Genomic DNA, 23,967 nt, shown 5'->3' on the forward strand with positions numbered 1-23,967 from the left:
TTTTAAAAATTGTTTCTGCATTCACCTGACATAGCCTTTAATTATCTTTTTAATTAAATGTAAAAAATATTATTTGTTATTACTTTAAAATGTTATGGATATGGGAAAAAAATAATAATAGTGGAATCCCAATCTTATCTGTATTTAATTTGTTTTAGTGCAATTAAACATTTCCTGTGCCCTTTCACTTACAAATTAAGACCTTTATTTTGCAAGAATATTACTTCCGGGTTTGTCATGCTGACGACATAGGAAGCTAATTGAAGGCTAACCCTGTCAAACGACCATCCTAACTTTCGAGATCAGTGTTACTTTGATTTAGTTTTTCCGTCATTTCAAAGCTGGAATCATGATGCAATTCATTGTAAGTGTTTCCATCTGTTTGTGTGATTGTAATCGTGTGTTTAGTAGCTTGCTAATTCGCATTGAAGTAGCTAACCGTATTTAACTCTTAGAATCTCTCAGATAAAAAAAAACACTTTGTTAAAATAAACAGCCGGATATTTTACAATATGAAAGAATGTATTTATCTGTCATATCTTGTTTTTCCAGCTTGGCTTCACTCTGGGGAACGTGGTTGGCATGTATCTGGCACAGAACTACGAGGTTGTAAAAAAAAAAAAAATTATTTAGCAGCTACATTATTAACCGTCTCTGTGTCTGTCTAAAATCCTACGTAATAAACGAGTAGTCTTGAAATATAGCACAGCTCTACTGTTTAGTGATCAATGACTAACTTGTTTATTGCTTATTATAATTTGTTTTCAAGGTACCCAACATTTCAAAGAAAATCGAGGCCTTTAAAAAGGACGTGGAAGCCAAGAAGAAACCCCCAGGCTCAGAGTGAAATACCATATGGCTAATTATAATTAACTGAAGATGGAGGGACATTTAAGGACAAGCATATCATATATAGTATGTGTTATTGTTAAGGTATGAACAAAAGAGCCCTCAATATGCACAATATATATTGTCAAATAGTGCCTCTAAAGCCCATTTGTTTTGAACGTTGATGTGTTCTGCATTTTGCATTGTATTCTCTCTCTTTTTTTTTTTCTTTCCTAAATCAGGTTAGATTTGTTTAAACCTGATTGGTTTTCTGTTACCTGTTGGATAATTATTCATTAATATATTTTTTAAAACCCAATGTAAAATAATTTTGCCATTTAAAACAACATCAGTTTGCAGTAACTTGATGTAGTTTTCTGTATTTATTGAGAAACAACATGTTTGCAGTGCAAATTGTTGGACAAATAGAAACTGCACATAAAAATCAGTTGTTCAAAACAAATTATGGAAGCATGTTTTAAAAGCTTCTTTATACTATAATGTAATAAAGATTATATATATAAAATGCCATTTTTAAGTTGTTCATTTTCTGCATTGAGGTGTTATTTCTAGTAATACTTAAGTCTGTGTATTACATTTGATTACATTTAGATAAGACTTCAGAGGTATATGAAAATGAAGACTATGTTATATAAATTGTATGACGGATAATAATTTATCTAAAATAAAATGCACAAGAGAAACATAGGGTTTGGGTATCTAATGCTTAATTGAACACCAAAGGACACTTCGTGGACACTTAAAATGACAACAACATAATACAAAGTAAGATCGTTTATCTTCTCATATGAAACTATACATCAGACAAAAGTCATGAACGGTAGAACGGTCATAAATTAAATGACAGGTCACAGACAGGTCAAAAAGTTTGAACCAGAGTTATAGAAAAATGGTTCTGGTATGAACAAAGTAGAAAGTTCCGCTATTTTTTCAAGTGTGGTTTTGTAACAAACAACAACAACAAAAACGCCAGATGGCGCAGTAAACACGGAAGTAAACAGCTTTTCAGTATTCAAAATAAAACAGTTGTCTCTGTAACCCAGCATTTTTTAGAGCGTACATTTCTTAAACATGCTTTAGTTTTTACGGAGTGTGTTTTTAACGTAGTTTTTCGAAGTATTAAATTAATACGAAATGCATTAAGTTTTTTCGTGTAAAGTTTCTCCGGATGTTGAGAGTGAGTGTTTCCGGTACTCGTGGCCGGGCCGCTCCTGTGACAGCACAGCAGCTGCTGCTCGAGACCGAGACCAGCAAAGATGATCTCCCTCACCGACTCCCAGAGTAAGAAAAATACTACCTGTCTCACTGACAGCTTCTCGTAAGACAATGTCTATTGTCAGTGCATTCATCTACAAAGCCTGATGTTTTTATAATTCCGCCTGTCTTCATGTTTATATGAGTAAATATACTCATGCAGCTGCGTGCATATGTCACACCACTAGTAATAAGTCTAACGTAAAAATCATTAGAGGACACATTTATTAAAGATAATATCCGGCAAGATAACGTTAGATCCATAACTTTTAAAGACATTATTTTTGGATACTTTGATTCTGACCCGGCAAAAAATACAGCTTGCTTTGTTGTAAATTTAAATGATCTTCTTTGCTAATTTTATATCATTAATGCAAATTTACCAACAACAAACCATTTTTTCTGTATTTTTGAAAGAATTAAACATGTATCTTAATACTATTATATCTCCAGTAAATAAGAAAGCAAGTAGAACGACTTTAATTTGTTCACTGGAATTGATGTATTAATATCTTACCCTCATGTTCTTTTCAGCCAATCATTGTTAACTCTTTTTTCCCCCCCTCATGTGTATTTTGATGACATTGAACATATTGTTAAAACATTTTGTATATTGTATTCAAAATTCAGGCTTAAAAATGCTTTAATGTTGACAGTGACTAGTTAAATGAAGACAGAACAATCCTATCTACACAATTTCATACATATGATATAGGTCATTGTTATATATATATAATAAATATTATCGGTAACATTTTACAATAAGGTTCCATTTGTTAAGATTAGTTAACTGCTTTATGAACTAACAATGAACAATACTTTTATGGCATTTATTAATCTTAATGTTAATCTCAGCATTTACTAATACAATTTTAAGATCAAAAATAGTATCCGTTAACATTAGTTTATGCACTGAACAAACATGATTTTTTTTATTATCACTAACAAAGGTTAATAAATGCTGTAAAAAGATATATTGTTAGTTCATAATGCATTAATCAATGTCAACAAATGAGACTTTATTACCATATTAATGCAAATTATATTATTTATATACAAATTGACACAGTTAAAACGCATTTAAACATCTTTATAACAGTATATCGTATGGCTTTCCCTCTCTCAACAGAAATTGGAATGGGGCTAACAGGATTTGGGGTATTTTTTCTGTTCTTTGGGATGATCCTGTTTTTCGATAAAGCCCTTCTTGCCATAGGAAACGTAAGTGGCCCCATTATGTTGTCATTAATATTTCAATTATAAGATTGCAACTATTTTATGTTACATTATGTATGTAAAATTATAGTTATATTCTAATATGTACTAATATATATGTATTTCACACATATGTTTGTATTCCTTAATTATTATTAAATTATAATTTAAATTGTGTGTGTTCATGCGCACACACAGTTAATTACATAGATAGTATATTTACACATATTTGCATGCTTTCTGATCGGTTTCTTTTGTACAAGTTTGTTGTAAATGGCATCAACACATTGTTCATATCCTTCAGTTGTGCTGTTTTTTGCTGCTATTAAGTTTGTAAAAAAAAAAAAATAGTTTTGCTCTAAACTTATATTACGTTAGCTTGAGTTCATTGCGATACACAGATCTTTCTCTCTCACCTGTCTCTCGGTCTTCATCCGTCTCAGATCCTGTTTGTCATCGGCCTGGCGTTTGTAATCGGGCTGGAGAGGACGTTCAAGTTCTTCTTTCAGAAGCACAAAATGAAAGCCACCAGCTTCTTCTTAGGAGGCGTCTTGGTGGTGCTGATCGGGTGGCCCATCGTCGGAGTCGTTCTAGAGTTTTATGGCTTCTTTCTTCTATTCAGGTATTTTTTACAGGATTAAGAAGCCCTTATCCAGGCAAATCATTCCACATAACTAGTAGCTAATTAGTTTGACTGTTTTTTTAAATGGCTGATGCCAATACAGAATGACAGAAGGCCGGATATAGATATTATATACAGATAAATGAGATGCCAAAATAGAAATGAACACTTATTTCACACAATATTATTATATTAAAATGTATGGTAACACTTTAGTTTAGGGTCCAATTCTCACTATTAACTAGTTGCTTATTAGCATGCATATTACTACGATATTGGCTGTTTATTAGTACTAAATATAAAGCACATATTAATGACTTATTCTGCATGACCATATTCTACATCCCCTAATCCTACCCAATACCTAAACTTAACAGCTACCTTACTGTTTACTTTACAAGCATTAATTGTAAGATTGGAGATTATTGAGGCAAAAGTCGTAGTTAATAATGAGAATTGGACCCCAAGCTAAAGTGTGACTTTAAGAGGAACAAAAAGAGGAACTAACATTTTTGAGCAATGGCAATAATCTCAAAATGATCCCAAATAAATAATTGCTGATGATATCTGTGTGATATCTCTTCGTGTGTAGGGGATTCTTTCCAGTGGTCGTAGGCTTCATCAGGAGGATTCCTGTGCTGGGATATATGCTGAATCTTCCCTTCATTAGTGGGGTAAGTTTTACTCCGCACGGTGATGAAGAAGAGAGTGCACAGTTACACCTTTTCCTTACGTGCTTTTATTTCTATACAAGGATCCTCTGAGATTGTAGTGAATTGAACACGTGTTTTAACCAGGCACAGTGTGATAAAAGCACTCTTTTGCGGTCACAAACATGAGCAGTCATCAGTTCTGATTGGACGTGACTGTGCTAGCATTTACACGGTCAGTGTGGACAGACAGATTATCAATTTATGTCACGTCTGGTTAGGACACATGTAAATTCACTTTAAATGCTTTTCCTTGCTTTAGCAGCCATGAGACTAACAGGCTTTTCCACTAAATCTAATACAAATCAAAGGGGACATCTTTGAAAACAAGTTACATTTTTGTTTAAATATATTCAAATATTTATATTGTTTTTATTATTATTAATACTTTTATTCAGCCATGCTTGCATTAAATTGATCAAACGTGACTGTAAAGACATTTATAATGTTACAAAATATTTCTATTTAACTTTCAAAAATCTTAGGCAGCACAACATTGATAATAAAAAATGTTTTTTGAGCTGCAAATCAGCATATTAGAATGATTTCTGAAGGGTCATGTGACACTGAAGACTGGAGTAATGATGCTGAAAATTCAGCTTTGTCATCACAGGAATACATTTTAAAATCTATTAAAAATAGAAAACCGTTATTGTAAATTGTAATATTTCACAATTCCGGTTTTTACAGTAATTTTGATCAAATAAATCCAGCCTTGGTGAGCATAAGAGACCTTTTTTAAAAAGTACAAACTTTTAAACGGTAGTGTATCTACTAGATAGACACTATTTGAGTGGCATCATAGGTTTTGGCTAACACAAGCGTTCAGATAAACACTTTTTCTCACGAGTGTCTTTCAACATGTGTTTGTTGTTCTTTTAAAGCCTTCCTAAGGCTGAGCGGACAGACAGCCATCTTGGTCAGTCACTGCTAATTCTGTCTTGCATGTGAGCATGAATCATGCCGTTCTGTGTGCACTGAATATTTTAATTGATAAATGCGCCATGAACCAGATGAGATATCATCTAATCCTAGAAAGTGTCCTAATCCTTCCATCATTTCTTGTTGTTGTTTCTCCAGTACGTGGACAAAATGAGTGAAAGCAACAACATGGTTTAACGGACTCTTTTTGACCACTTATTTATGATGGCTATACCTTGAAACAGCCATGTGAAGCTCGTATTACCGAAGCTTTATATTCAGGACGTCTGAGAGATATTTACGTCAACGAGAAGCAAACTGTGCTGCGTGGAAACCACACCTCCGCCTGCCAGATCTATAGACTGCGTCACAACACCCAGCATCACTGCATCCCAGAAGAACTCTGCCCTACTTTATAAACGCAAACTTCACGAAGAAGTTAACGGGTGTCCTCCCACGAGGAATGGTTTAGTTGTGCAGAAGAGACTTCTGGAAGTCTGCATTCTGTTTTGTTACACGGTGGTGTCTGTACTTGTATTTTAAAGATGGAGGAGAACTGGATGACTTTAATTTCTTGATTTTTCTATCACAAGTGTGATATTTACACTTTCTTATCAAATTAAACTGTTACTTTGTATCTGACTGGCATAGAGGTTATCATTATTATTATTATTATTATTAATTATGTTCTTTCTCTGTCTTAAATGCATTTGTTATTATTGTAAATCTGAACATTGGAATTAAAAAAAAAAGTTTACCTGCCACTAACTTTTGTAAATATAAATAAAAAATCCTGATATGAGTTTTTATTTCTTTATTATTAAATATTGGGGGTATACTGTAAAAATTATGAAAAATATTTGCTGTACCAATTGTACACGCATATATACATATTTGTGTGTGTGTGTATTTATGTATTCTGCATAATAATAATTATTTTATAATATTAGTATTCTAAAATGTTGTTTTGTTTTCTCTGGAAATCTGAAGAATGGCAAATGGCGTCTCGAGTATTTTGTCCTTTTTTCACAGTGAGGAAAGAGACTTGTTTTCTTCAACCTAGTTTTGACTGTGCCAAAATTTGTCGCTTGTAATCTATTTTAGAGACCATACATGTATAAGGTTGTTTCTTATCCATTATTCCCTTCAAGAAGAGACATAAATTACAAGCAATTTGGAGGCAGAGCCCAGCAGAGATATATATATATATATATATATATATGGGAAACCCCATCAGCCGCTCACTGTTCATTCATAAAAAACGATTAGCTGGTGTATTCGAGACGCTTCATTGCTGAAGGTGTAAACATATCAATACTTTCCGCCCTCTTCTTTTCATTAGTTACTATTAAAAGTGCACATGAATGGAAATTTCCCTTCGGCAAAGCTGCAAAGCATCCTAACTTACAGATGCGTGTCTTCAAACGCCATGGCAATAATGTAGGTTTATTATTTTTAAAGGAAGGGTTAACTAATGGTTCTGAAAGGTTCGTGGCCCGGCCCCGTCGTGAATCAATGGGACTTGACCTATAGCTGAAGACTAATTCATTCAACATTCCCCCACCCTGATGATTATAAATATCAAGGACAGTCTTCACTCTTGATCTTTCCTCTGAGACTCAACGGCTGAAGAGGACGTCTGACGCTATGAAAGTAAGTCCACGTTCATGCTTGCATTCGTCTCGAGCACTTTCAGCAATTCACTTACAACTAGACAGAGTAATAAAAGAGAAGTTGAAGTGACTACCAGGAATTTAGTCATTTTATTAGGAATTTTGATACTTTTGTTCCCAATATAATTGACATTGAAGAGAAAAGAGGCTTCATACAGTGTTATAAAAGGCTAATTGCAATGTAGTGTACATGGTAAATGATCAATTCTAACATGACTTCTCATTTCCAGGATTTAAGGACTCTTGCGGCGTACGCACTTGCGCTGTTACTTCTGGCAACATTTGTGTCCCATTCTTGGAGTGCGCCCAAGGTAATGAGATCCATCATATTATACTTTGAATATTGTTTAATCTTTTTACTAAACATTTGTTATTTTAATTTAAAAAAATTACTTGTCTAATTTATTTTTTATTTTTTAATAAATATTTTACATTTTAAAATAATACTTAATTCTGTATGAAATTATGCAAATATATATTATTTATTATATATTATTTTTTTTATTAAAGGGCAGTTTTCAGCGTCGGAATTGGACACCCCAAGCCATGTTATATCTGAAAGGAACACGTAAGTTATTGCTGTTTTTTTATTCATATTTGTGTCTAAAACTGCATATATGATCTTTTTTTCCATACGCTTTTGAATGAACTTTTCATGTTTATTATAGAGGGGCGGCGCTTTGTGTCAGAAGACATAAATGAAGGGGACTTGTATGACACAATACGCTTGGGTATGAATTCTTAATTATATATCTCATAATTTGTAAGATTAACCGTTATTTGTGCATGGTGAAACTGCAGTGTCCATGTTGCACGCAAATGTAATGTAAAATACTAATTGTAAGCTAGTAAATACAGGTATCTACACTGTAAAAAAAATATTTTCATGATTTATCAAAACTTTTTCACTTTAGTCAAATCAACTTAGATAATAAATGTGGTTCAGATAACACATTTTGAGTTTCTATTTATTAAACCAATCTCCATTGTATTAACTCAAAGTTTTTGAGTTCATTGAAATAACAAATTTAAGTTAAACCAACAATCATTTTTTTACAGTGTACTTCTAATGCAATTACATTGAACGCTAACGTAAATTGTAAACTCTCTCTACAGAGTCACGCAGCCAAAACACAGAAAACCTGAGCATGTCTAAAGCGGCTGCATTTCTCTTAAATGTTCTCCAGCAAGCCAGAGACCAGGGTGAGCCTTACTGAAACCCGCTAAAAGAGCCCGAGCAACTCTTACATCTGAATCATGTGGAATTTAATGTTTTCAAGTTCACCATCAGCTACGATGATGCCTGTGTTTAACTTCTCTGAAGGTTCATCATTTACTGTTCAACGCTATTACAGTTAGACTCGAGTAATGTGGAGTTGAGTTATGTATGTTTCCAGATTGTTCGCATCATTCCACGTGGACTTATATTGGACTGATCATTTAAGTAACACAAGGAATCGAGCAAAGACTGATTTTAAGGCATTTGAATTTCTTTTTGTTTCATTTCAGGTGAAATAATGGGTTGTTTTTTCAAGACATATCATCTTGGAAAAGAGACTATTTATGATGATTGAAATTCTGTACAGACTTTGTTTCCTTTTCATTTTTTCATGTTAAACCAACATGTGAATTGAATGGTCTGTAAAATACATATTTGAGAATGTCTGAACTTTTTCTCAATGAATTAAACTAAATTTGCACTGACAACTGCTACCATGAGTGAGACTTTTTTTTGGTTGCACTTTATTTTAAGATGTCCTTGTTACAGTGTAATTGTACCATTGTGTACAAACTCAAAGCAATATTAATGAACAACATAGGATTAGGGTTTGGTTTAGTTGCTTGTAATTATGCACAATTTACATAGTCAGTACATGTAAAGTATAACAAGGACACTAACATTTCCACCTTTTTAACAAAACATGGGTTGGGATGTTTTACATTTCTGCACATGAATGTTGTTATTAAAACTTTACATATCTTGGAAATATATAAAAGTATGCTATAGGGAAAAAATACATCAGATTTTTTTTTGTACATTTTCTCTATTACAGCCTCATGGCACCAATATACCAAAAATAAAACTAGCCCACTAATATCTCACCAGTGGAACATACATGATATTTTATTCAGTGGACAGTCTGAGACTTAATAGTGAATTTATTTTAGTTTTTTCTATATTTTTATTACATACTCTATTATCAGTAAAGCATTATTAGTTAAAAAATATCATCCACAATGACAAATGAGTACTTATCAGCATTTTCAATTTTAAATAGAATTGGTTACATTGTTTTTAAAGTGTCCATGTTACAGTGTAATTATACATTTAATTACTGAGTAGTAGTAATAATAATGAACTACATGTACTTACTATATAATAAGGGTTAGGGTTTTGTTTAGGGTTATTTGCATGTAATTATGCATATTCTATAGTTATTACTACAGTACCTGTAAAATAAAGTGTTGCCGGAATTTTAAACGGCAAATGTTGGTAACACTATTTTACACATTCTACATGTACTTGCTATAGTAATAACAGTAAACAATGCATAATAACATGCAACTAACCTTAAACCAAACCCTAATCCCAACCCTATAAGTACATTAATATTACTCAGTACTTAAATCCATATTTACACTGTAACAAGGACACCCTAAAATAAAGTGCAACCCAATTTCTTTTTTACATGATCTTTTGGTGTAAAGCACATTCTCAAAGGGTAGCAGGTGTGAATACGCCTGATCTACAGGTGCAGGACGGTGCGGATCTTAATTCCCATTTTCCAGCGGTTGTTGCCTCTTACCCTCAGGCTCCGCACCCAGAGTGAAAGGAGCCTTGATGTTCTGCCTGTCCCTCTCGGCCTCCTCGTCTTCGTCATAGGTGTCGTCATCTTCCTCATCGCTGGGGTGAGGGGTGGAGTGGAGGGAAGCTGACGGGGATGGAGGGACGGATAAGGGTCGCGGGTAACGGAAACCTTGTGTCTGTGCAAACAAAAAGATTCAGTCACTCGTACTGATATAATGGTAAACAAGAGACATGTTGATTCACTGATTTCATACATCTGTCTCACTTTAATTTTGTGTGTGTGTGTGTAGTCGTCTTAAAGCATATGTGTAGAACAACTGTGAGTGAGCTCGAATGGGAATCAAGTCGTCTTCCTGAGCAGGTAAATGTTATCCTGTCAATTAAACTCAAGAACGAAGCTCAACTGCGGTGCATCCTCATCAGGAGTGTTAGATGTCATACAGTACATTCAATAACACCCGGATTGTCAATTTTGAGAGCAGAGAGGTGAGGTGAAACTCAATATAAAGTTTTTGCTCCTAATCAGTTTTTGCTCCTTATCATGATTTAATGATGTCTATGGATGGTGTCATACATGCGTATCTTTGAGCGAAAGGTGTATTTAAGTGATTTTTGGAAAGGTGTGTATTTCTTACATACGTTTTGCCCTTTAGGGCTGCTTATAGCCTATTTATTAAAAGTAGCATTTTTCTGTAACAATGTAAAAGTCCTTACTGTCAATTTTGATCAATTTAATAGATCCCTGCTTAATAAAAGTATTTAAAAAATAATAATAATAATCTTACAGACCCGAACTTTTGAATAAGGGTGTATATAATGTCCTTGACCTTTAGATTCATATAAGATGATGAAAAGCACACATCTTACAAGGAGTGCAGCATCGTGTTGTCATTGTCAGTGCTAGAGCATTGATGTGCATCTGAGAGAGTGTGAGTGTTAGCAGGGCTCACCGGTGAGAGGTTGAAATGGTCCATTTTGAATTTATCAGGGAAGGATCTGTTGAGGGCCAGATGCCTGGCTTGCATGTAGAACTGAGCAGAGAGAAACACGGACGTGTCATTTGATAAAGAAAACATGCGAATTAGACAATGTCCTTTTACACAATGTTAACCAATGAAATAAAAGGTGAATCACACCCGAGTACTCAGAGGCAAGGGCGTGAGCTGAGCAGATACTCACCCGTCCGAGGTATCGCCAGTCCAGGAGGTCAGAGAGTCTCTCCGTTCGGTTGCGTTGGATTATTCGCTGTCTGCGCGACTTTTGGCAGAATGAAAACATGAACTGAGTCAGCTGGTTGCACGACTCGTCTGCGGAACGGAATCGCCGGTCCACAATGTAGATTCCTACAGCATTGATTTAGACAAAATACACAATGTAATGTACGGTAATTAAAACATATTGATAATACAAAAACAATTAAGCTGTGCAAATAGTTTTGGAAAGCAGTGACTCGTTTCATGATTCACGCACCATATTCAGACGGGTCGGAGACATGTTCCTCCATGAAACAGCCAAACCCAGATAGATTGGTGGTTACGCTGGGAATTCCCATTACAGTACACTCACCTGAACACATTAGATTACAGATGATGATCATCATCAACAGTCATACGCAATACATGTTTATCCTAAACTGACAAAAAAAAGGTAAAAAAGATCTGCTTTTTAAATACACTGACTGTATATATAATTGCAAATAAACAATTAAGCTGTGTATATCCATATTTTCTACCATGATAGATTTTAACTTCCGTTTGTATGCTGTCCTGTTCCCTTCTCCATGAGGAACCCATTGGTAAAATGGGATAAAAAGAGTGACTGAATTAATTAAACAAAAACTTTTTGAACATTACTAAAAATGCACAGGCTTAAGTTGTGCTGTTTATGGCTGCCTCAACTACATCAATAAAATTAAGGAATTCCTAGAAACTAGGGATGTACCGATATAAAAATTTTGGCCAATACCAATAATTCCCTTATATCTGAAAGCCGAAAACCAATATATTGGCCGATAAATCTAAATCCAAGTTTTTATATAATTTTTGAGAGCCTGATTATAAAAACAAAAGTCTCACCATTAAAATCCATGTCCCAAGCATTATAATTTTATATAGCATATGACAGACTTGTGTTGCACTTAACTAGCCTATATTTTCCTTTTTTGAAGTGATTTCAATCATATTTCAAGCAATTCAAAACCATCATGGCGAACAGTGCGCATCTAAAGCGTCTCAGCTAAAGGAAATAATCCATTATTTATTGGATTTAATATATCAGCGTTTTTTTTATTGGGGCCGATAACGATAACATTAAAAATGAACATATATCGACCGACACCGATATGGTGGCCGATATATCATTGCATCCCTAATTAAAATACTCCCCAAAGAAACGAACTTCACCCCGATCGGGAGCTGTATGTAGAATATGAGCGGACATCTGTTTTCAGTGTAGCTGACCTCGGCCGCTTCATCATCTACACACTCATTACACTTTGACGGGTGAGGCACTCAAAGACGGTCATTGCGACACTGTAAAGTGATGGCACTATGGAGCCATGTGCTTTTTTAAACCCCTTTCATAGGTTTAAAATTTGAATGACATTTTCTGATGTCAATATTAATGTTAAAGTCGAGTGACAAAATGCTGAATGCAAGATTGTGATGTGAAGATGTGAAAGGTACTAAAATGCGTTGTGTGTGAAACCTGGCGTGTAGCCCCATGGTTCATAGTAGGATGGAAACACTCCCAGATGGCAGCCGCGCACAAACTCCTCATAGTCCATGGGCAGCAAGGGACTGGTGGAGGACAGGAACTCCGGATGGAACACAATCTGACAAATACTGACAATTAATACTTCAAGGCCCTTCATACACACATTTTTGTAAAGATTTACCACAATCAATCAATACAACACATCTTTAATGCATCATGTGATGCACTTAACATGAACTCAAGACAACCAGGGCTTAACTATAAGTATGACCTGGGGTCAGTAGATAAAACTGAAACGTGCGGTGATTATGCTTGTCTAAATCTGGGGTCAGACATAGCGAACTGCACACCTTCACTCTGTCATTGCGTCCATTGAAGAGGCCGATTCGGCGGATGTTGCTCAGGATGGGGTCTGTGGAGTCATCCAGCATGTTGTGAGTTGTTACTGGAGGGAGAGAGTGTCTCTATGAAGGACAAAGACATGAACATAATAGCAGGTGAGTGTATTTTTGTCAATGAAAGTGTGTATGAAAGGTTAACAAATAAAGAAATCAGCGATCCATGAGCATTCGTTGAATAAAAATCATGAGGTTCAAAGTTTAGAAAACTCCATTTAAGTTTTAAAAACACAATCTTCCCATCAAAATTGGCTGCCTGCTCTGCACTTACTTACACCATTTCAATGGTTTCTAATATTCATTATTCTTGCTATTAAATTCATTCCAGAGACTGAGTCATAGGAAAAGAGTGAGTGGACTTTAACTCTCCAGAAAAATTAGCCTCATTTTTTACTCTCGTTCCCTCTTTATAAACAAACAACAACACTAATAGATCGATATCTCTCCTTCGGTAGCTCCCCGAAATATTGATACCCAAATAAATCTAACCGGAGTGGCTGTATATTGATGTTCTGCTCATAACACTGCCATTAAGAAGCTGTGGAATAAATCTCAGTAACACATTCAATCTATCGACCGCAGACAGTCAGGTTAAATACGTCACTGAGCTCTGTAACGCAAACCGCTCCACCAGTAATCCAGTAGAATGATGCAGGGGATTCCTCCACAGATTTACAGAGGCTTAGCATGTCGATATTCACTATAACCTCAGCCTGACCTTTGATTAGAGTCCATTCATACAAAACAGATGCAAGGCAGGAGAGAATGAATGAAACCTATGAATCATTAATTCAAAGACGTCCATCTTTAGACCCATAGTTCGTCCTAAAACACGATTAAGTGATGTTCTCAAAAAGAGAAGGAAATATGAATTAGATTAGATTTTACAGAATACAATTTAATACATAAAGATAATGTGTAGTATAATCCTGAAAAGTGTTTATTTTTGTGATAATGACCAGCTGACATTATCCTTTTTTCATGGCTACTCATCAAATAAATAAATGCACATGAAACAGTGATTATAGTTACAATTATTATTTATGTGAGAGAAGAGAGCATAATGCAAGAGACATTGAAATAGCACAAGGTAAGAGATTGGCTGACATGCATAACTGTCAAAATAATATCCAAATTAGTGATTGTTACAAAAATATATATATATTCAAAAATAAAAAAGGGACAAATAAAGGCTTTTAAAACTTCTGATTTAATTCAGCTTTAACAATGTAGTCAAATGTAAACCATTTAAATCAATTAAAAATGCAACATTTAATTTGGCTTTTTATTTTTAATAAATTGCATTTACAAATTGCTTCTCTTAAAAAAAACTGTCTGAACAGTTTGAGTACATAGGAGTAGCCAATGAACTTGAATATTAACTAAATAACCAGTTTTAAACATGTCTCTCTTAAATCTTTCTCTATCAGATATATATGTATATGTATGTATGTATGTATATATATATGCACACTATATACAGAGTGAGCATTAAACCATAATTAAAAAACACTAACCAGAATGATTTAGGGATATCATAAACTGATACCTTGAAAGCACATTAATATGGTTAAAGGATTACTTTGGTTATTTTTTCAATGTGGCCTCTTGTGATGTAAGAATTGTGCAACGTTTTGTCTGACCTGTGTTGCATAAATGGCCCTCTTCATGATTGTGAAATCATCTCTGTCCAGGATTTTGCTCATGTCTGGGATCTCACCCCTGTGAACGCAGGAGAGCTTCATTAGATGAGATCCTACACACACACACACACACACACACACACACACACGCACTATCTTGCTCCATGATCACACATGGAAAATGACCTATTGACATCACACAATGCCATTATAAATATCCTATAATCTGACAACTCCCAGGGGAAGTGCAGTGTATTCTCATCAACACTTGGTAGACACTGTGAAATATCAACACTTGAAGGTTACTCAGCCACTCCAGTTTATGACATCAGATGTTCATCACTCTTCATCATCACATACTGACAACATTTACGGCCGCATCAATTTTGAGCCCTGTTTTATCAGGTCTGTACGAGGGAGGGTTTACAGAGAGCGGAAACCACCAACCTTAACAAGCCCTCGTAAAGCTTTTTGCCAAACTTCTCCTTCACCGACTGAGCCGTGTCCCTGAGAGACAGACGGAAAATATATTGAAGAAGTCTTGTGCACTGAAAAGAAGAGCCATTTCCTTTTATTGCCTAATAAATATGATGAGTATAACTAGTGGGAAATCTGATCCAGCATCAGAGCTCTATGTTGTGAGCTACTAGAAATAGGGATCCAAAATCCAAAATGAACTCTCGGCCCACAAGTAAAATAAATAAAAACCAGGATATCCACCAGAGAGCACTCCTCCGGAGACCATTGTCATTCCACCATGAACTACATTTCCCAGAACCCTTTGCCCAGACTCATTATCTCTGATTAGTTTTAGCTGTTTCTCATTTACCCTGTTAACTCTGGCTGAATCCGAAATCGCCCCCTATACCCTCAAATAGTGTGTTATTTGAGGGGACAGCCATTTGTAGTGGTGTCTGAAACCATAGTGGACATTATTGAGTGCATTCTGCATTGTGCAACCAATGTATGCTCAACAGTTGTCCAAATTCGATCACTCTTTTTCATTCACTCCATTAAGTGAACTGTATAGTGGACTAACATAGGGAATAGTGATTGAGGGTGTAGGGGCGATTTCGGATTCATCCCCTGTATATATAAACCTGGTTTACTCAGTCACTTATTGCCAAGTCTTGTATGTTACACTGCATTTCTGAGCGCTCGCTGGTTTCCTGTTCCATGGTTTTGACCCTTTGCCTGTTTAATTGATTAAGTCTAGTAATGAAGGTTATATCCTCAAGCAGTTACGCACCACATTTGCTTGCGTACAGCCTGTCCTTTAAGAGACTCCACATTGAAGTTGTTGGTTTTGGCAGGCATGATAAAGAACACAACCACTGTAACATCACTCCTATGAACCTGTTAGCCATAACACAAACATACAATCAAATAATGAACATCTTTTGCTTTGACTGGTATGCTTAAACTAGATAATTAGATTTTATATGAAGAAACTATAAGTTGTACAGCAGTGACTGTTCATACCCTTAGCAAGTAGTTTAATCTGGACAGAGATTCGAGGAACAGGTCTGCTCCTTTATTTGAAAACTCATATCGTCCTGCGATGAAAAAGAACAGGGTCTTTTCCAGATTGAAGTCCAGATAGCTGCCAGTGAGAGGAGTTGAGAGTAAAGAAATTATAACATGCACCTATATATATATATTTTTTTTTTTGTACAAGTGTGTGTGTTATTGTGCAGACAGAAAAGAGATCTAACCCATAGAAGTGACCTCTTACAAACTCCTGGATCTTGCATTTGTTCATGGAGTGCAGGTTCTGGAACTCATGCATGGCTGAGAACTTCCTAATATTCAGGCCGTTTGGGGTGACCACATCTGCATACAGACATGATATTTTCAACGTCATGTATTCAAGAGCTAATAATGAGGCAGAGGAGGGGCTTTGTAATACCTGGCTGTCTATGGAGCATGTGATTGGCCTCCACAGCTGTAATCTGGGACACGGTGGTGAAGACATGCGCGCAGTGTACAGCAGCCCTCTCCAAACAGTAGCGATGGTAGATCTGCCTATCTCCTGCCTCTTGGTCTACGTTAAACTGCATGAAATAGGAAATCAAATTTGATTAAATTAACAGTTTGAAATGGGGAGACTATAGTCTCTTGGATGCAAAGTTTTTTGTTTGTTTTTTGCAAACTCTTATTTTCATAATAATAAACTTTTAGTCACAATCCTGATGTAGTTAGAATAATGAGTCTGATTCTACAATTTTTTCATAAAAAACAATGCAATATTAATTTTTAAAAGTCTCAGAGCTTCCCCCCGTCAGCAGGTGAAGGAAGTCTCTCTGGGGCCAATAGGCGATAGCATCAGTCGGGAAATCATAAGATGCTGTCAATTATTCTTCAGTCAACCTTCAGACATGATGACCTTTATGCTCACTACACCAGGCCCAATTATCACTGCGGTCTGCATGCACTCTCACTTGCTCAGTTTCACCTCTAATAAGTGTTCACTACACAAACTAACTTGATTGATTTCTGTGGGGCACACTTTTTTTTTGTAGTTTTCTTTACTTATTGTAATGCATTGTAAAAATAGGTGAAAATATTTTTTTTTACTATGTAATCAGAAGTATTTAATGCGGTTCAGTCAAAATGTTAATGTATACAATACAGACACTGTGTTACAGGGGATAAGCTTTACAGAATATACACACTACCATTCCAAAGTTTGGGGTCCGTAATTAATGAAAAAATTTCAGAAATGAATACTTTTATTCAGCAAGGATGCATTAAATGTATAAAAAAAGGGAGTAAACACTTTAACAATGTTACGAAATAATTCTATTTCAAATAAATGCTGTTCTTTTGAACTTTTCAAAAAGTGTCCTGAAGAAAATGTGTCACAGTTTTCACACAAAAAAGTACAATTGCTTTCAACGTTGATAATAAGAAAATGTTTCTTGAGCAGTAAATCAGCATATTAGAATGATTTCTGAAGGATCATGTGACACAGCAGTAATGGTGCTAAAAATACAGCTTTGTCAGCACAGGAATACAATTTTAAAATACATTACAATAGAAAACACTTATTTTTAAATTGTAATAATATTTCGCAATAGTCCTGTTTTTACTGAATTTATGATTAAATAAATGCAGCCTTGGTGAGCAGAAAAGACAAACCGAAAAACACGTGTGTGTGTGTGTGTGTGTGTGTGTGTGTATGTGTGTGTGTCAGGGGCGGATTAACGCATAGGCTATAGCCTAGGGGCACACGTGATCAGGGGGCCTCTTTTCAGCAGTTTTTGCAAATATTTCCGAATCAATCTATTTCTGCAGTACTAGTAATTACTTACTAAAATAACAGGCAATGGACGAGCACACAGAACCCATGATGGGTTAATGTTACATCACACTTCCCTACGCCAGTTTCAACTGTTAACTCACACCACACCGGTGTTGTGCCGAATTTGAAAAACTATTAACCCCCTCATTGAGGCCGCAACCTGGTTGCCTAATCCTAACCCCACACCTATTCCTAAACCTATCTATACTGGGGACTCAGGGGCTTGGCTCAAAATTCTGCATATATATATATTATAATGCAATATTATATTATGTAGGGGGCCTTAGAATATTGTGTTGGACAGTGAAGGGCCTTCAAGTCAAAAAGGTTGAGAACCTCTGATGTACAGTGTGAAGAATATCCTCACCTTGTCCAGGTTGTTGTAGAAGTCTGCATTACCAGCACACAAGTACCGCCCCAGTAGCGTGGCGTGTGTGGTAAAAATGGTTGCCAAGGGAATCTTGCGGGAACGGCTGAGTACAAGTCCTGTCCCAGCCTGCCATTCGTGGAAATGAGCGATTACGTTGGGATTGTCCTGAAGTTGGTCTGTTAACTGCAGAAGGAGACAGACAGGTTTAATATCATCAAGTTAACACACTGAATCCATTCATATTCCAGCTCGGACAGACTGGAAAACTACAGCTAAAAATCCAGGCATGCACACTCAGGTGGCTTTTAGTGTACAGTTTACCTCCTTGAAGAACCAGGCCACAAGAGAGCCAAAGATGAGTGAGTCGTTGGCCTCCCTGTCGTGATAGGGCAGCCCGATGCTGCATGTGTCCCACAGATCCCCCTTCCAGCGGTCCAGGTTCCAGGCAGCTGCCCCAATATCAAAGAGGATGACGTACGGACTGCCCTCAATCAACCAGCGGCCAAAGTGAACCTGCATGTAGAGAGAAAGTGAAGGCAATATCATCCAACACATATAGGCAGCAATAGCAAGACCCCACTTATTTATATTCTTGTTGGAATCTATAAAATTAAAGGCTTTGCTGTCCGAGACATGTTCATTTTATTGTTTTATGTCATTTTAAAGTGTTATTTTAGTATATTTATTTATATACAAACACAAAGGAATGTATTAAATAAATAAAATATTACAATATAAAATAAAATACACTTTTCTGAGAAAATAAAATGTGTGGTGCTCTGCTGGTGCTGTTTAACTCAAAATGGATATTTATTTGCTTCCAAGTATATATGATATTAATCAAATATTTTATTTGATCCTCTAGCGTCATCTTCTGGTCAGAATGAGAAAAATGAACAAATAGTTTTTTATACCCAAGATACACTGTTGAATACATTTAAAAGCCGCTTTATTTTCTGTCTAACTTTAATGCTATCATATACTAATACTGCAGGTATTGATGCTAGATCAGCTTTTAAACATTTTTGTTAATTGGACAATGACTAGAACAACAATGAACCTGTCCAGGGCCTATATGTGTGTGATGCGGACATCCTGATATGACACCAATAACTGCATATGCAATACCTGGCAACCGTTGTTACTCAAGGAGTCCATGGCGGCTTTGATGGCTTGGCTTGGAGGTTCACATTTCTCCACCTGGGTCTTGAAGTTGTGTTCGTAGTAGGGTCCCATCATAAAGTAGTTCTCACCCCATTCGTCCACTGTGATCTTTGCTTTAGTCTGAATTACAGTATATATACCCCCCACTGGAGACAGTTGTGTAGGGAATAAAACATTTATGAATGAGAAAAGGAACAAAATAGGAGCACTGTTCAAATTAAAACTTAAAGGGATAGTTCACCCAAAAATGAAAATCACTTTACTCACCCTCAAGTTGTTATAAAACCTGTATGAGTTTCTTAGTTCTGTTGAAAACAAAAGAAGATATTCTCTTCTTTAAAACAGTTGACTGTCCCCATTGACTTCCATAGTCTGAAAAAAAAAATACTATGGAAGTCAATGGGGACCATCAACTGTTTGTTTGGTTGCCGATATTCTTCAAAATATCTTCTATTGTGTTGAACAGAACTAAGAAACTCATACAGTTTTGGAACAACTTAAGGGTGAGTAAATGATGACAGAATGTTTATTTTTGGGTGAACTATCACCCAAATTTATAGGGATAAATCTGGACATAATATCGTTTCAAAAGCCATTTTGTAACAAGAAGATGGAGACCCCCAGGGGGCCACAAAGGAGTGTTAGGCGTTGTGGAAAAGTTTAGAGAAAAGCAGTGTAAAAAAATAAAATAAAAATAATACTATAGTATATATATATGGCTAAACTAATTTTTATTTAAACAATACAGTATAGTACTACAGAAAATAGAAAAAACGGAATGTAACTTAATTTTTCCACAGTATTAATTGGGATTTAAATTTTTTAGGATGGAGTCCTCTCACGAGGATGATCATATTTGGATTTAAAAGATTGAAACCCCCTGTTCTAAAACGATCCACAAAAAACAGAATTAGGTCTCAAAATCTGGTAATTGATCTGGAGCTTAATATTTAACCAGCGACAGGGCCACACAAGAGTGTATGAATGCGGCACACATGCATTTACTAAATGACAGCTCTGTCTTGTTGAACTCTTTTCAAGTCTTCTGATAAAGGGGTGAACAATCTTGAGGTCAAATGTGTGCAATTTCAGGGTCAAAACACACTTCTTGCTAAGGTTATGCAATACATTTTAAAAAGCATGTATACTTGATAATGAGATAAAGCAAACACGATTTTGACACTTGTGAAGTGAGCTTTAAAGTGATTCTACAGCTTTGAGTACTTTTGGCCTAATTGAATTTTGTTTTGTTTTTTTCCTTTCTGAACCATCATGAACAAATTACCGTACATTACATGTGATTTCCAGCACATAGAAAAGATTATTATTATGCAGTGGAAATCAAGGGGATGGAAATGGAGGTAACACTTTATTTGAATGGTCCCCTTTGAACATTCTGTTGAGTATAAGTAACATTACACTAGGGCATGTAAAATAACTCTCATTAGACTGTCTGCTTAATATATCCTAACACTTTATTTTTGATGGTTCCCCAACAGACATTATACTGACTAACTTTACAACTACATGTCAAGTTATACCACTAACACCTAACCTACAGTCTACTAATACTCTAATGAGAGTGAGTTGACATGTAGATGCAACAATACTTAACAGAATGTCTAAAGGGGACCATTAAAACAAAGCATAAGCAAATATGGAATTAAATGGCATACATATTTGCCTGGCAAAGGCTAATCTCATTCCTAGCATTTTATGTGTCAAATTAAATAGGCCTACCATACTTTTTTTTACCGGTATACCTTTGCATAATTTGACAAAATTGCTTAATAAATGCACTCTAAAATGAAAAGAAATTACAAAAATTAAAAAAAAGTGCACAGTAAAAATATACAAACAGATTTAAGTTCTTACCCTTATTAGTTACTTCCCAGGCGACCTCAAAGAGCAGGAGATCTTCCACAGGTAGACTTTCCTCTTCCCATTGTGGAAGTCCACTTAATGATGTTATTGACAAAGATCTGGACACTCGTCGCATCTCACAAACGTTTTTATCCGTCAACTGGAGCTGCAAATGTAGAGGAAATGCAATGGGCCGAATTACAATTATGTGGTAAACATCTAAACAGCCACTGAGACGCCAAATTTTGGTTCTCTTTAAGGTAATGGAGGTCCTAGAGACAATTCTGCTCAATGTGACCTGCTGCTCGATCTATTCCTCTCTAACCTTTAGTGAAGTAAAAAAAAAAAAAAAAAATCTGCATGTGCACACTGTGATCGCGTGTCTAAAGTCCACAGACATCAAGGCGAAATATTCGGCGCGCGGACCTCTCTGACCCTAAACGATACGTGCACACGCACCCACCCATACTTTACTGCTATATTCATCTTTTGGGCCATCTTATAACCTACTGTAAAACAAATAGCATATTCCAAATAATGCATGATTGTTTTTCCACATCGGTTATAGGCCTATATTAAAAACAATCTGAGGAAAGGAGGAAAAAGTAGATAGGCTACACAAGTTATGACGCAACTGAACAACATTTGCTATTTAGTTTTATTTAGAAAATGCGCTGTCGGGAGAGTCGGGAGTCTTTGCCCATTGATTAAACGGGATACAATTAAAGTTCATGCACAAAATTCTGAATCAAGCTTTGATTTGTGGACATTCGTGGCAACTTAAAATACCAAATGCAGATCGATAGATAGATTTTTTTCAGGTTTTGAACTGCCTTGTAAACACACCCAGATGGAACCTAATTAGTGAATCTAACTCGATTTCAAATACAAAATCAAGAAAACTTGTGTGGCTACTTTACTTAAAGTGGGCGTAGATTACCCTCAATTTTGAAATAAAACAATTGATCTCAAATGGCTTTTGCATTTTGGAGCCACTCAGCCACATGTATGTTTCATATATAGATAGGCCTAGATAGATAGATAGATAGAACTAAATATTAAAACCACTGTAACTTTCACTGATGATCCAGTCCCTAGAGTGTTCACAAGTCTATTGTTACCATTTAAAAATCACATTTTCACTTTCAACCATTTCAATATATTTACATTTAAGGTGTTTGTAGCATCACAAAACAAGAACAACAACAACCCTGAAGGCCGAGAGTAAAAAGCTTTTATCAGTGCTGCTCCATCACAAATAAAAACCATCCGACCTTTGCATAATTCATACTCACATGCCAGCTAATGTTGTCAGTGACTCTTTATGGCAGGAACATTTTCTTGTAGTTATGATATCCAGGTATCACCGTATTACCATGCTGAAGGCAAGATAACAATGAAAGTTTACCATATTTTCCCCACAAACAGTAATTGACCATGATTGTACACCAATTATAGTGGCTCTGTTCATGCTTTCCTGTTACAAGACCCTTATTTTACTTTCATATCATGTTGTTCTCTGCCACAGAATGAGAGAAAACAAACAAAAATGCGTGATTTTGGTGGGTTTCGCAGCAACATTTTAGCAGCTATTTAAATAATCGACTTCAGTGTACAGTTTACCACAGGATTTCCAAGAAGACATTGTTTTTATAGTTGAAATGCTCTGGATGAGGCAAAAGGGAGGTCCTATATTTTTTTTTTTCAAAGACAGTAATATATGTAAAATAAGGTCAGAGGATGTCACCAGCCAAGCTTTAAATTGAAGGAGGACAGCAGAGCATGGGTTTGTTCACTGAAGAAGAGAGAAAGGCTCAGCTGTGCTGCATAAGCTTTACAATTCAGCAGTATGAAATTCAAGGCACTGATTCTCTTCCTGTCAGCAATGATCTGTCAGTCCACAGCTATGAGAGCACTGTTCACAGACATGGATACACCTGAAGCCAGTCCAGGTAAGGAGATGTATTGCAATCCAAATAAATGAGCAATAATGCTTGTTAAAGAGTGCACTGAAAATATCATCTTACTTTACAGACTCCAAGCAGCACTATCTCTCAATGGATCGGAGGCAATTTGACGAGCCCAACGCTTCGGACGACGGAAGCCTTTGCGTTTTCATCCAAGAAAAAGACGAATCGAGTAAAATTTCCTGCAAACATCGATTAACACGCAGTAAATTCAACTACAATCCGTTTGGGCTGCGTTTTGGGAAGCGAAATGAAGCGACAACTGACTCTGACAGACCCAAACACGAGCACTTGGTGCCAATGATGCTTTACCTGAGAAAACAATTAGAAACTTCGTGAAAATCACTCTTCGTCAGATGAAAGGATGTGGTTTGTTTGCTTGAAAACTGTGGGTAATTATTTCAGGCACGCTTTGCCTGTTATGATGCTTTTATTTCTTAGTCATGGGATTTTATGGCGCACTTGTTTCATTGAGTTGTTGTATTTGTGC

The 23,967-nt window shown here is 35.8% G+C and overlaps 4 protein-coding genes across 9 annotated transcripts; 3 read left to right on the forward strand and 1 right to left on the reverse strand.

Annotated features, from left to right (window-relative positions):
- Positions 1-224: 224 nt before the first annotated feature.
- Positions 225-1,354, forward strand: stmp1 (short transmembrane mitochondrial protein 1). The gene is made up of 3 exons (XM_079622719.1): positions 225-364; positions 553-606; positions 770-1,354. The coding sequence occupies exons 1-3, from the start codon at positions 350-352 to the stop codon at positions 845-847; spliced, it is 147 nt and encodes a 48-aa protein (XP_079478845.1). The 5' UTR covers positions 225-349; the 3' UTR covers positions 848-1,354.
- Positions 1,355-1,848: 494 nt separating this feature from the next.
- golt1ba (golgi transport 1Ba) lies at positions 1,849-6,526 on the forward strand. Of its 2 annotated transcripts, XM_079622721.1 has the most exons (6): positions 1,976-2,130; positions 3,233-3,324; positions 3,762-3,940; positions 4,533-4,614; positions 5,535-5,569; positions 5,731-6,372. In XM_079622721.1, the coding sequence occupies exons 1-5, from the start codon at positions 2,106-2,108 to the stop codon at positions 5,541-5,543; spliced, it is 387 nt and encodes a 128-aa protein (XP_079478847.1). In that variant the 5' UTR covers positions 1,976-2,105; the 3' UTR covers positions 5,544-5,569; positions 5,731-6,372. The 2 variants fall into 2 exon arrangements, with proteins under 2 accessions (XP_079478846.1, XP_079478847.1); XM_079622720.1 differs by lacking the exon at positions 5,535-5,569 and having other exon boundaries at positions 1,849-2,130; positions 5,731-6,526.
- Positions 6,527-7,169: 643 nt separating this feature from the next.
- On the forward strand, positions 7,170-8,949 carry spx (spexin hormone). Of its 2 annotated transcripts, XM_079622518.1 has the most exons (5): positions 7,170-7,224; positions 7,475-7,555; positions 7,755-7,812; positions 7,913-7,975; positions 8,361-8,949. In XM_079622518.1, the coding sequence occupies exons 1-5, from the start codon at positions 7,219-7,221 to the stop codon at positions 8,459-8,461; spliced, it is 309 nt and encodes a 102-aa protein (XP_079478644.1). In that variant the 5' UTR covers positions 7,170-7,218; the 3' UTR covers positions 8,462-8,949. The 2 variants fall into 2 exon arrangements, with proteins under 2 accessions (XP_079478644.1, XP_079478643.1); XM_079622517.1 differs by lacking the exon at positions 7,170-7,224 and having other exon boundaries at positions 7,292-7,555; positions 8,361-8,610.
- A 7-nt stretch (positions 8,950-8,956) lies between these two features.
- On the reverse strand, positions 8,957-23,776 carry gys2 (glycogen synthase 2). Of its 4 annotated transcripts, none has more exons than XM_079622516.1 (18): positions 23,538-23,627; positions 22,806-22,889; positions 21,523-21,676; positions 19,612-19,793; positions 18,805-18,996; positions 18,481-18,666; positions 16,719-16,863; positions 16,525-16,642; positions 16,292-16,412; positions 16,059-16,165; positions 15,257-15,316; positions 14,810-14,888; positions 13,119-13,232; positions 12,760-12,886; positions 11,524-11,619; positions 11,233-11,396; positions 11,004-11,084; positions 8,957-10,229 (listed from the first exon to the last, which is right to left on the reverse strand). In XM_079622516.1, exons 3-18 carry the CDS (start codon positions 21,644-21,646, stop codon positions 10,017-10,019), a joined length of 2,109 nt encoding a protein of 702 aa, XP_079478642.1. In that variant the 5' UTR covers positions 21,647-21,676; positions 22,806-22,889; positions 23,538-23,627; the 3' UTR covers positions 8,957-10,016. The 4 variants fall into 4 exon arrangements, with proteins under 4 accessions (XP_079478642.1, XP_079478641.1, XP_079478640.1 ...); XM_079622515.1 differs by lacking the exon at positions 23,538-23,627 and adding an exon at positions 23,258-23,464; XM_079622514.1 differs by lacking the exon at positions 22,806-22,889 and having other exon boundaries at positions 8,979-10,229; positions 23,538-23,776.
- Between the last annotated feature and the right edge of the window lie 191 nt (positions 23,777-23,967).

This window comes from Phoxinus phoxinus (genome assembly GCF_949152265.1).
Source record: "Phoxinus phoxinus genome assembly, chromosome: 9".
Lineage (NCBI taxonomy): Eukaryota > Metazoa > Chordata > Actinopteri > Cypriniformes > Leuciscidae > Phoxinus > Phoxinus phoxinus.